This window comes from Trachymyrmex cornetzi, unplaced genomic scaffold (genome assembly GCF_001594075.2).
Source record: "Trachymyrmex cornetzi isolate Tcor2-1 unplaced genomic scaffold, Tcor1.1 scaffold1051, whole genome shotgun sequence".
NCBI classification, from domain to species: domain Eukaryota; kingdom Metazoa; phylum Arthropoda; class Insecta; order Hymenoptera; family Formicidae; genus Trachymyrmex; species Trachymyrmex cornetzi.
This window is the reverse complement of record NW_017295600.1, coordinates 236,207-249,009: the sequence shown is the minus strand read 5'-3', so window position 1 is coordinate 249,009 and position 12,803 is coordinate 236,207. Positions and strand designations below refer to the sequence as shown.

General features: G+C 32.7%; 1 protein-coding gene across 2 annotated transcripts; it reads left to right on the top strand.

Annotated features, from left to right (window-relative positions):
• Positions 1-3,230: 3,230 nt before the first annotated feature.
• On the top strand, positions 3,231-12,603 carry LOC108759793 (uncharacterized). Of its 2 annotated transcripts, XR_001940051.1 has the most exons (11): positions 3,231-3,412; positions 3,513-3,676; positions 3,949-4,742; positions 5,079-6,081; positions 7,241-7,690; positions 8,105-8,740; positions 9,301-9,351; positions 9,468-9,762; positions 10,019-10,279; positions 10,752-11,311; positions 12,208-12,603. XR_001940051.1 is itself a non-coding variant. In XM_018505423.1 (9 exons), exons 3-9 carry the CDS (start codon positions 4,677-4,679, stop codon positions 10,233-10,235), a joined length of 2,718 nt encoding a protein of 905 aa, XP_018360925.1. In that variant the 5' UTR covers positions 3,231-3,412; positions 3,513-3,676; positions 3,949-4,676; the 3' UTR covers positions 10,236-10,402. The 2 variants fall into 2 exon arrangements, 1 of the variants encoding a protein (XP_018360925.1); XM_018505423.1 differs by lacking the exons at positions 10,752-11,311; positions 12,208-12,603 and having other exon boundaries at positions 10,019-10,402.
• The last annotated feature ends 200 nt before the right edge of the window (positions 12,604-12,803 follow it).

The following is a 12,803-nucleotide window of genomic DNA, read 5'->3' as shown; positions in this document are numbered from 1 at the left end:
GTAATTTTATGTGGAATATAAAATACGTATGAACGTATAATATAATATCATATGTCAAAAGTTACAATATAATTACACATTCATATAAATTCTACCACTATGATGATACTTATTTGTTGCATAAAAATAATTAAATAAGTTTCTGTTTTACTTTATTATATTACATTTCTCTCTTGTTTTATTTGTTATATGTAGAGTCACATAAAGAGATTATATCGTGCATTAAAAATGTACAAATTCACGTAAATTTTTATGTAAATGTTCTTGTACATGTTCCTAATATATTTAAAATCAGACAAGCGTTCAAAAGAATAGCGTTTTCAATTGAGGTAAAGGTTAACTATCGTTTCTTCCTTCGATAAGACCTCGAGAACGGGAAAGCCGGAAGTTATACCGAAAGATTTATGCGCTTCCGAGCTGTGGCTGTAGCTCTTGCTCCGATACTCACGCCCACGAGCGGCAGTAGATTACGTGGCATTTTTGCATCGTATCTTGTGCCCATGCTCTATTGGGATTTATGAGTTATGCAAACAACAAGGAAGTCTCGTCGGAGCTAAGGGTGAGAGAAGTGGCTCCACCTTCTTCCCTTTCTTGTACGACGCGTACACTGGTTTAATGCAGTTTTGTTTGTCTCTTTTCAATTCTATTGTAACATAATACAATTCAACTTACGTGTACTACACAATTTATATTTTATTAATTAATACGTTAGTATTAATGTGTTCATGTGGATTAATAAATAAATTAACATCACCTAAATATAAGAATGTCTACTATTTCTAGTGAACGTATTTATTTACTAGACGCAATGCATATATTTGCTACAACACATTAGTAAAAGCATAATATTGCGAGCTGTTTGTCATAGTAAACCTATACATTTTGGTACGTATATTGCTAATAAGTGAATATCTATATTTACACCTTTACTATGCATATATGATATATATATATATATATGCACATATATGTATATAGATTTATGCGAGTACATTACACATAAATTTTTTTCTTTTAAAGTTGTCATTTAATTGATAATTAACCGTATTTAATGAAATTCTATTAATGAACTTTATATAAAATTATAATTAAATCAATATAAAACAATAAAATAAAATAAGATATATACATATATAATGTTATGCAAAAGACTTATATAAAATAATAGTAGGTAAGACATACTTGGCACTGAAAAGTTATATATATATATATATAAATTATTTATAACACAATAATGAAAGCCGCGTGGGTGGAAAAGGCAGATGCGCCTGTCCAAAAAGGAGACTAGCCTCTTCGCATTGGTCCAACTGTGGTTTCCATGGACGCAAATAATCGATCTGTTCGCCGCTGACGTTTGTCTCTTCCACAGAGCATGCTCCAATGAAACCGGCTTTTCTCGGTCGAGTCATTGCGTAATAATACATTATAATATGCATATATATTATATGCATCATATAAAATGTGTAACAAAGTAATTTTAGTAACTTAAACCTGAATTTTAAGGTAGATATAAAATTAGCAACCAGCAAAATTATAAATTAAAATTTTAATCATTGAATATGAAAAGAAATATGTAACATTGGTCGATATTTTAATTCTTTATAACAACTAATAATATTTTTAGCAACACAGGATACGTTGATAATTAATACTATTTATACTATTTTTTTATTATAATTTCTCTAAATATATATAACATGCAATATACAACATAATATACAACAAAATAACGAAATATTAATTTACTGTCATATTATTTACATTAATTAGTAATTTCGTTATTGATATACTCGTCGGTGCAATCGTTTAATTGCGCGAGTATAGGCGCTATCTTGTATACCAGATTACATTATTATTCTTCAACCATATATTTGTGTAACGCTTCGGCTCGATGTGTTATGTGAAATTTATTCGTAATTTAATGTTGCCTCGTAAAACCCAGCTGTGCCGGACGATCGGATGCGTCGACCGATTTTGTTCCTATAGCTGGCTGTCAGATCGCTCAGGTAGTCTGACTCCGTATTACGTTACCCGCTTGCACTCGCTCGATTGCGCTCGCTCGCGCTGCCGACCGGACGTCACCTGACTTTAACTTTGTTTCGAATTAATCGAACTCGAGGCATCCGTGGAGAAATGCACTCGTTTCGCGCGAACGGTATTCATTAAGTAAAGTTGATTGCCGTCGCCGTATCACGAGCATTGAATCAGTCAGACGTAGAAATATACTCGAGTAGAATAAATTCTGTTGAATTGATTTTGATAGGGCAAACGTGTAAAGAACATAACTTCGGCGATAATTTTTTAATAAATTCATAAATCCAATTCATCCAATTAACTCTTACAAATTAATATTGATTATTATAGCTATTTATAATAGCCGTAATAATCGATACTAATTTGTAAAAATTGAATGAATTGGATCTATGAATTTATTAAAGAATTATCGCCGTAGTTAAATCCGTTAGAGAGTTGTCCCTTTTATCGATTAATTTTGAGGCCAATTGGAAAGAAATTTGTTTTTAATGATCACATATAATGTAATCAGTATTGGTGAGATACTGCAGGGTATGTGCAAGCACTACTGATTTTTTTTCAACCCCTGTTGCCTCTTTTGATATACTTATAACTTGTCTGTGCAACTTCGTGCCGTCGTACTTATGCTTTAACGAACTGCTTTGCCGATTCTACTCATTAACTATACGTTGCACCGCCTGCAACGAAGTGCACGATTAAATTACTCCCCCGCGAGTATCAGTCGTCAACAACGGGAACTTGGCTCGTTAATGCGGTCGGAAACGACGTAGACCAAGTTCCAAGTTCTTCAACACCCTTATATGGATTAAGTAACGCTTCGTAGGTGTACTCGACTTGAACGGACAATACTGTGCAACGCGATGATTACATTGATTATAACAGTATGCTCTTCGTAAACGATAGAGCGTACACGCGATAATGTGAATGTATGTGCAATATATTCAATTAGAAATGTAAGCAGACGAATAGAAAACATATAATTACAAAAAATTTATATGTCATATTAAAATAATTAAGAAAATTATGTATTAAAACTTTCAGTCTTTTCTGTCCGTGAGAAATTATGATTGCTTTATACTTTCGCACGATTGCGAATATGCTTACATATTTATGTCGTGCTTATTGCATTGAAAATATCTTCTTACATCATGAAAATTTACGTCCTGGAATACCGATCGTAATCTGTTTCGCAATGTGAAACGTGATGACAAAATACTTTTTTGGTTATAAAAACCTAAATTTTTCCTGAGAAAGAATTATTACACAAATTATATCTAAAGTTGACATGAATATAAACAGCATCTACACTACACAAAAATTATTTTTTACTTTTAAGAATTCAATCAGACTACTTTCTACTCTCAAGAACGCTATATCGGTAAGAACAACATTAATTTTGTATTGCGACTTAATAAAATCATTTAATTTAAATCATGTTGAAAATACAAAGATTCGATTAACTCTTGTGCATTTCGAAGGTGCATGCTTGCAACAATAACGAGACAAAGTTGTGGGATCCATTTCGCTCAATTTTCGATCAATGGAGAACAGCAAAGAGCGAATTCTGTTGGATAGAAGTTCGTGTACCGCGCGACCATCAAAACAGGATCCGAACCAGCCAACTTCCACCTCTCAGTGCCAGGTAAATAATAAATATGAACACACACACACACACACACACACACACACACACACACACACACACACACACACACACACACATAAAGAGCAATCTTCTGTATCAAAGTAAAAGAAGGTTCTCGTACGATAATAATCGCAGTACGAATTTCGTGAATTTATAAATTATAGATTGCAATTATAACTTATTAATTATTAGTTGTAATTAAAAGTAAATGTAACAATAAAGTATAATAAAAGTTAATAGCGAATAAATGTAACTACGTGTATATATAGAGTCAATTTTGGAGTTCGTTGCAACCGCCCACGTCCGACTATAGCGCGCAAGATGGCGATGAGTTTGCAAAGGAGGAATCTAATGAACATCTCGAGACTTTGAAATTTGTGTTTCCAAAGAAGGTCAAGGCTCGTGGAAGAAGAAAAGCAAACGTCAACAAGCGTAGAGTCACGTTCGCTGATCATTAAACTCGTTCGCGCGACAAGCATTACGTTACATTAAAAACTGCAGCAAATGTAAATATTGTATTACACACATTCGACCGACGCCCGATCAGATTTTTCTGTGTAATAAGATTTTTCGATTTCAAAGGCGCGAGTACAGATGATGCGGTTTTTATCGTCGGAAAATTCTGTAACCGATATATTTGTTAACGATACTCTCGATCATTAAAAGAAAGATATTGTCACACACACAGTGTCCTTGTTTATGATAATAATATTTTATTTATATTACTTATATTTGACTTATCCAATAATGTCGTCTAGGAATGTGATTTTCTCAAGTTTTTCGATTTGCGATATTTTATTAAGACGTTTAAATATTTACTTAGCCGATCGACTGTCGATTGTTGAATGCAATGTCACTTTTAGAGCGATGTGTTGAAAACTTCAAACCATTTTTGACACTTATAACAAAATTTTCTGTATTATTTCAAACTCTCAAAATTCCAAGTAGATCGAAATTTAAACTAATTTAATTAAATATTACATGAATAAGAACAAACATGAATGGATTCAGGAATTGGGCATTGCATGATCTATCATATATTTTGCCTACTAAATCCTTGCAGGTACTCCACAAAATTAACCTTTCTTCAATTAATAAAAAATTAATAATTTAGTTATAAATAATGTGACAAGAAGATATTAAGTCTTGTAATAACATTTCTAAAAAGTTTTGATAATTTGTCTTTAATTTTTTAAAATAAATTATATATTGAAAATAATATATAAAAATAATTTTAAAAATCTGATCAAAACTAATTTACGATAAAGATAGTAAAATAAATAATAAATATTAATATAAAATATAAATACATAAAGATAACTAAAATTATTTTAAATAGAAAAATATTTAATTGTGTTTATAGATTGAATAATATTTTTCTTTACGACACACAAATTAGCATGAAACGCACGCGTCCACGAATACATTTAAACGTTGTCTTTCAAATTTCCTCAACTCCTCTCGCAAGCAAGAGAATGCTCGTGAGAGCAGAAGAATTAATTTAACAACAGTTTCCAATAATCTGGAACCTATCTTTACAACATGGATGGCATTACCTGAAATCACTATGACATCCTTCAATTCTCGATTGCCCACATATTTTTTGCCTTTGTCTCTCAAAGTGAATACGGAAATAACGCATCCAGAGGCATTGAAACCTCTCATTAAGTACAAAGAGTTATTAGAAGGAAATCCAGTATCTAGAGACAAATACTACAAAAGGCTTTTAAACATTCAGGTTAATGATTTTGATTTTATGTATAACGACAATGTGATAAAACCTAGTAATGTCCACTGCGATGATTGCCGTTCAAAAATAATGTTCACTCTTCAAGAAAGTCAAGAACCCAAAATTAATCATACAATCGAGCAAGAATCAACTGATAATTTATTGATTTGTACCACTGGGAAAAATTTGGATTCTTCGTCTTGCACAAAGTTAAAATTAGAAACAGTAAAAATCAAGCAGCAAGAGTCACGAGATCAGTTCAAATTACAGGACAATCAATATTCACGAAAATATAACTCGTCGCAATCTCTAGAATTTCAGAATTACATGTGGAAAGATCTCTCGAGCACAACGAAGCAAGGGATTCAGTTTTTGCATAATTCTCGATGTGTTTTGCAAACGCCTACAAATATCTCCAAACCATTACCATCTTTACTTGAAACATTGAAAATATCGTCTCGATTTGGTAACTTGACCTACTCCGGAAGTTTGGGAAATCAAGGATTTCGAAATACTTCGTTGTGTCTACCTTCTGTATCGCGTCGTGTTTTCTCCTCAAAAAGTTGCACCGTGATTCAGCAATCTATTCGAGAGTTTGAAAACTTGAAGAAGAGAGAGGATCAGAGCGCGAATACATTGATTATTCGTTTGAGAAATACGCGATCGTATCCAGGTGTCTTGAAGTCTTAGTTATAATAATTCTAAACTTTTTAAATTTATAGCTTATATATAAAGTTCCTGTCTATTCAGTACAGTCATCTTGGATCATGACAAAGCGAGAAAAATACTCTGTATTAAAATGTGATTTTTTAATAAAACAACATTTTTAATAGAATAGAGTTGTAAAATATACCTTTGTATTCTGATAATCAATAAATAACCATATATTTGAAATTAAATTATACCTAACCAAAAAACAAAGCATAAGCTGTATTACAGCTATCAAATTGAGATATGATTTTATTATATTTCGGAATAAAAGAAGAGTTTTCGCGATATTTTACAATACTCTATGAAACACAAATATTGTTTTATTCCAAAATATTTCTATTTTAATATATTTAATATAGTTAAAGAAGTTTTATTTTGAACGTTCCTATTTTAATTTACTTTAAAATTTTCATTATGTTGCTCCGCTTCTGATATTATCGGTCTAAAGATTCGTAACGAATGGACAAGAGCCTTAAATAATCTTCAATTTAACTCTTCGTTGACACACCTCTTTTTTCGGTTCGCTTTTTTACACTGGGTGGCTCACACCCAGAGCAATGTTTAAACAACTGACATTCTTATTTAAAGAATCCAATCAATAGTAAAAAAATTATGGGTCAATTTCAAGGTCTGTAGAATACATTCAAATAGTTTTTGATTGAAATTTCATTACAGTTTTTGCGAAAAAAATTCTTGAATTCAATGAATAGAGAAAAAATGAGTAAAATCTTTGAAAAATTGTAACTTTTAAAAAATTCAATATTAAAAGTTAAAAATTTACAGAATTGTTCACAGATATGATACTTTGAAAAAAAAATTAATTTGTAAGTTGGTTTTGGATAAAGTATTTATTTTGCATATTAAATGTTGGCTATTTTGGGAATTGAAAAAACAGTGATGTTTTTATAAACATTGTATTTTTGTTCTATAAGATAAAAGAATTGAGTTTCAGAGAGAATTAAAATAATTTGTGGGTCACACACAGTATGTCAACGAAGGGTTAATATTGTTTGAATATACATATATGCATGCAGTAATTCAATGGAAAGCGTTGTATAGTTTACAACTATAATAATATTAATACACTAACGATTGATATTTAATGAGACTGACAATCGCAGATCGCGTTTCTCTGATGAGACTGCAATCGTTTTCCTGCGACACTTCAAAGTCGAAAAAATCCGCCGATTGCGAGAAGGATGATAAGTCATATCGATCGAAATGTGAAGATGAGATCGAGAAAGGTTACGACACGTGTTCTCAAGACATTGCGAGGAGCCGCTTTGAAAGTAAAAAAATCTGCGGGAAAACGCGACGGAAGGACACGTGCGTCTCGTCTCAAGATGACATGGGTGAGAAACAACAAGAGAGAAAATCTAAGCTCAACAAAAAGTACATATGTCCCGAACTGAACCGACCAAAGCCATGCACTTGGAATAAGGAGCGATGTCCTGAAACTCATCGGAAGTGTGACGAGAATAAAACACGAGTCTCATCAAAGGATCGCGCACGGCAATCGAGAGATTCGAGTTATTCACAGAAACAAGATATTAACAGAAGATGTAATAAAAGTAAAGCAGATCGACATAATCATTGTTATAGTAGTAATAATTCTCGTTAAGAAATATTAAAATTTAATTTAATATTTACGTATATACTTCATGAAACATCTGAAATTGATGTATCTCATATATTCAGAATAGTAGGTCAAAATTATTATTGTTATTGTCATCATTATATTAATTTAACATTAGCTGTTATTGTCATCATTATATTAATTTAACATTATTATGATTCAGTATTTAGCTTTATAGCACATCTTGATGAAATTCTATACGGTGTATTGATTTGTCCATTCTCTAATTTTCCTGTTTCCTTTTCCATCTATTGTACGTTTTTATATCCTTTCTTCACTAATCTATTAATTTATTTTGGCATTTATCTCTATTTTTTTACTATATGTTTTATTTTAATATCTTAATCAGAACGGCAATCAAAATCATATAAGCAACGTGACGATTGCGAAAAAGCTGATGAACCACGTATAGTCTGTAAAGAGTCTATGAAAAAAACGGATAAATTTGAATCAAGATGCAAGAAGCAACATGTAGAGTGCGACATTAGTGAGAAAGAACGACGAAAGTGCTCCGGAAACAATCGAAAGCGATCTAACAGCTACCGTAAAAGAAATTCTTCCCGAACTAGTGATAAAAGCTGCAGCAAAGTAGACGGAAAGCGATATTACTCAACAAGCGATATTACGAAACAATCAATTTTCTCCGTCCCGCCGAATCGTAAATCTTTCTCCAATTCGATTTCCGATATCATTCGCATAAATGTAAGCAAGAGATTTTATGTTAACTGCAGCAAAAACAAAAAAGATCGAAGACAGGCTCCGTCTTGTGAGAAACCAAAAATGAAGTACGAAACCAAGAAAAAAGAGGAAATTAAGAAAAAGTGCGTGAAAGGTCCTGCTAAATGTATGTCGAGAAAAAAGACTACTGATAAGACGCAAATCTATCAATCTACGAAAAAAGACGAAGACAAGAAATTTTGTGAATCCACGAAAAAATCTCGTCACGAAGAATTTTGTGTCAGCAGAAAAAAAGAACTTAAAAGAGGTAAGATAAACTTAATTTAATTATTTAGCTTAATTTAATTATAGCTAATTATTATACGGAGTGTTTTGAGATCTTAGGGATAAACTTTAAAGGATGATAGATCTTATCAAAAGAAACAACTTTTGTTAAGAAACTTACATTCTCCCCGATGCATTGTTAAAGAGCTATGCGTCCTTGTTTGGACCGGATATGAGATACATAATCGATAGCGCGGCAGCATTACGTTTTCCTCTGACGATACTAATTTAAGTTTTTGCTTTTTTTATTGTCTCTTTGTAAAAATAAAATCAAAGAATGTAAGCTGGCATTGTCAAATATAATGCGACCAGACGTGTAGCTCCTTAAAAATGTATCAGTGTTGACAGTGTTGACACAGTTTTCTTAACAAAAGTTGATTCTTTTCATAAGCTTTACCATTCTCTAAAGTTTGTGTCCAAATTCCATTCCAAAAAATTAAAAGTATGCATAAAGATCTCAAAATCTTTAATTCTTTTTTGTATTATAATTTATAGAAATTCTTCAATTTTACTAAATTTTTAATTAATTTTTTGTTGTTGTAGACGAAAGGCTTAAAAAAGAACCAGTGAAAGCACCTCCATCACTTGTAAAAGGTAAATTCTATGAAAAAATTATGGATTTTTTAATTCTTTCTTTATATTACGATTCATGAAAGAGCAGCAACTATAACTAAATTCTTGTAATAAATTCCTTTAATTGTTCGTTGCAGATAAAAAGTCTATGGGACAATTGATGAAGGAACAGATAGATCGCGAGTATAAAGAGATAGACGAATGCAAGAAGGGCTTCAAAAAAGAGAAAAAGAGCGATAGAGTCAAAATGGTTTCCTCAGAAAAGCCGACGGGCTTGGATCGCATGATCAATTCATATAAAAAACAGGAAAAGCAGGATATCGAAAAGTTTGTAAGCACACGTAACGAATCAATCATTTCTACGGACGCCGTGTTTAAGTGGTTCAACATTCAATCTAGGATTATTAATGGCACGATTCCAATTATTGCCAAGTTAGTTCTCTCGCTTGGATTTTACTTTTGTCGGCAAATGCGTTTTCAAAATTTGAGGACTTGTAATTCAGAAAGAATAATATTCTTTAAAAATATGTTTCTAATATTTTTTATTCTGATTAGTAATTTCTTTGATTTTTTTGTAATTTATGTTATCGAGATTATTCACATTACCCGTTTTATCGTAACTGTACACTTGCGATCAATGATCATTTATTGCTGCAACAACGAGTTATTTCATACAACGTAATTATAGGGATGTCGGACTGTTCAATGTAATGTTTGATCGATCGTTCTCTACTGCGAAACTGGATTATCAGGATGATTTTGCTATCGGACGAACTATGAACGATGATAAAATAGTTCAGAACTATTCCGCGAATGGCGACGATTTTATTCATGGTGATGAATTGCCGAATTATATTGAAATAGAGTATGAGGACGAAGAAGATGACGTTCACGAGGATCACTAACCGACCGGTCTCCAAAATCAATTGAATCTTACGCAAAAGTCACAGTAAATATTAATTTAATATAAGTAGTAAAAAAAATTGTATTACAATTGTTTTACACTTTGTCATAATATCTTTGTCATGATATCTTTGATGAATTGTTGGTAATGTAATAAATAAAAAATTAATCCGGCTTGTAATGTGACTGTATTTTGCTCTTTTCAAAATATGCACTTAAAAAATATCTGCGTTTTTTTCTTTCAAAAAACAATGCCTGCAAGCACGCAATTTTCTTATGACGCAATGATACATATAAACATAACTACTTTCCTCATATATGAACATATAATGGCGTTGGTAAATATACATTTACATACGAAGGTATCTCGTTTTCAGTCAAGAACATTGTGATCTTTCTGATTATACAGTAATCAATTACTTCACGACATTACTTCGCTATAAATAGTAGTTGATCATCCCCCAATAATACTTAACCAGATTTCACTTTGTAGACGATAAGATAAAATTACTCTTCAGCATGACTTGGACGATCGTCGATTACTCCCCGAGGGACAAATACGAGTTGAACGAGTGAAACGCAAATGCGGAGCCTTACGGGGGTTTTGCTCCTTCACGAGACGTCTTTGTATCGCGACGGAGGCGTGAATGGCAGTGGGCCAGGAGGCCCAATTATGAGTTATTCAGTCCTCGCCACGGGGTATCGCGGTGCCGCTCTACCGTCGGTGTATGCACCTACCTGGCGCCTCCCCCTTCATTTCGCGTGAGAGCGAGAAAGAGCGAGAAAGAGCGTGCAAGCTGCTGGGACGCGAGACGGGACGACGGGGGTTGAAACGCGGGATGTATGGGGTAGAGAACGTGAGGACGTCTCTGCGGGATTCCCTCCGCCACTTATGGGAATGCGATACGAGCTTTTCGTCGGATGCTCTCTTGCGTTTTCGCATTGTTACGCAACCGTCCTTCTCGCGTCCGCGTCACCCTCGTGCACTCCGACAAAGGGAATCAATGTCAATGCGCCGTGCCATGTTCATGCTCTGGAGAGGACAAGGAAAGTGAGACTGCTGAAATGATGATTGAGAGTATGTAATAAACACGGATTAAAATCGTTATGTTATGCTATAACGATCACGCGAAGTGTCAGTTCCGAGTTTTTTAAATTTGTCCAGCAAGGTTTTTCGAATTCTTACTATTTTGATAATATAATCATTCGATTTGTGCAATTATTCTATATTTGTTATCATCTCTTTAACAAGAAATTAATTAGAAATTTATAATCGATAAAACCGATTTGTAAAATACACTGAAAACTCTTCTTTCATTAATTGATAAATAGTCACATATATACATTAAAAATGATGTTCAGCAAAAAACAGAAATAAGTATAGACAGCTGTGACAAATTTTCAAATTAATAATATATTAAAATAAATATGATTTAATTTTTATTGCCCGTGAGATAAAAAATGTATTGGTTTCCAAATTATTTTTAATAAAATAATAAGTCTAGTCTATATCAATTGCAAATGCAGTTTATTAAAAAATTTATTCTCATTTAAACATTTCTTTTCATCGATCCAATTTCGTATTATAATTATTTATTGAAAAATATTTCTATTCAAACATGGTTTGCAAACATTTTTATCACGTGTTTTCTTGCTTTTGACGTTATGTTCTGATCTGAGATAATAGTGATGAATAAATAGAAGCCCACACTTCAATTATTTCTTAATTGGAACTGTACCGATTTGATGTTTTTATGATGAGGACATAAACTATTCTTGAAGTGAAGAAAAACGCATGTATCAAAGTTACATGATGTTTTCATGTTTTGTAAATAAAAATAATCATGTTGTATTATTAACTTCCTTCCGTTCTTCCAAGTTGTGACTAAAAATATCATACCATTAAATTAAAAAAAAATCTAAAGTTTCCTTTATACTTTTCGATCTTCGCTATCTCAATTTCATTCATTTTAGCGAAACTGTCTGTATCGTGCTCGATCAGACATGCGAAGTAAAGTGACGGTAAGGACATCATGACGAATGCGAATCGGCGCAACTTATTGTCCCATCAGCAAGATCGAGCGATCGCGGCTCTTTAGAACGAATCGAGAGGGTTTCTTGCACGTCACATTATGGTGTCAACGACTTCTTCGTGGACCACAAACCGCTGGCATCCGTGTATCGAGAATGAATGGCGTCGCAACGGGTGGCAGGGAGGCGTATACAACTCGAATAAAATGTATCAATTCCGTCCTCATGACGCCGGGGTTCCTTTCCTCGAGGATCGATTGTGCGCTCCTTGAAGGACGGAAGTCCCGCAACGGACAACGTCTATTATTAGTGCGCGATGTTGTTCAATTATGCGAATTACACGACGAAATTGGCTTAATAAATATTGTATATTGTATAACGTAAGAGTTTTGTTCGTTATGCCTTCTAATGTTCATTTTTATCTACCAATGTAAATTAACATTAATCTCGATTTAAATTAATCTTTATCTTTTCAAAATTTTCATTAGAAGAAAATAAAAAATGAATTGAAGTTAGCATTTTTATAGGATGAAAAAGTC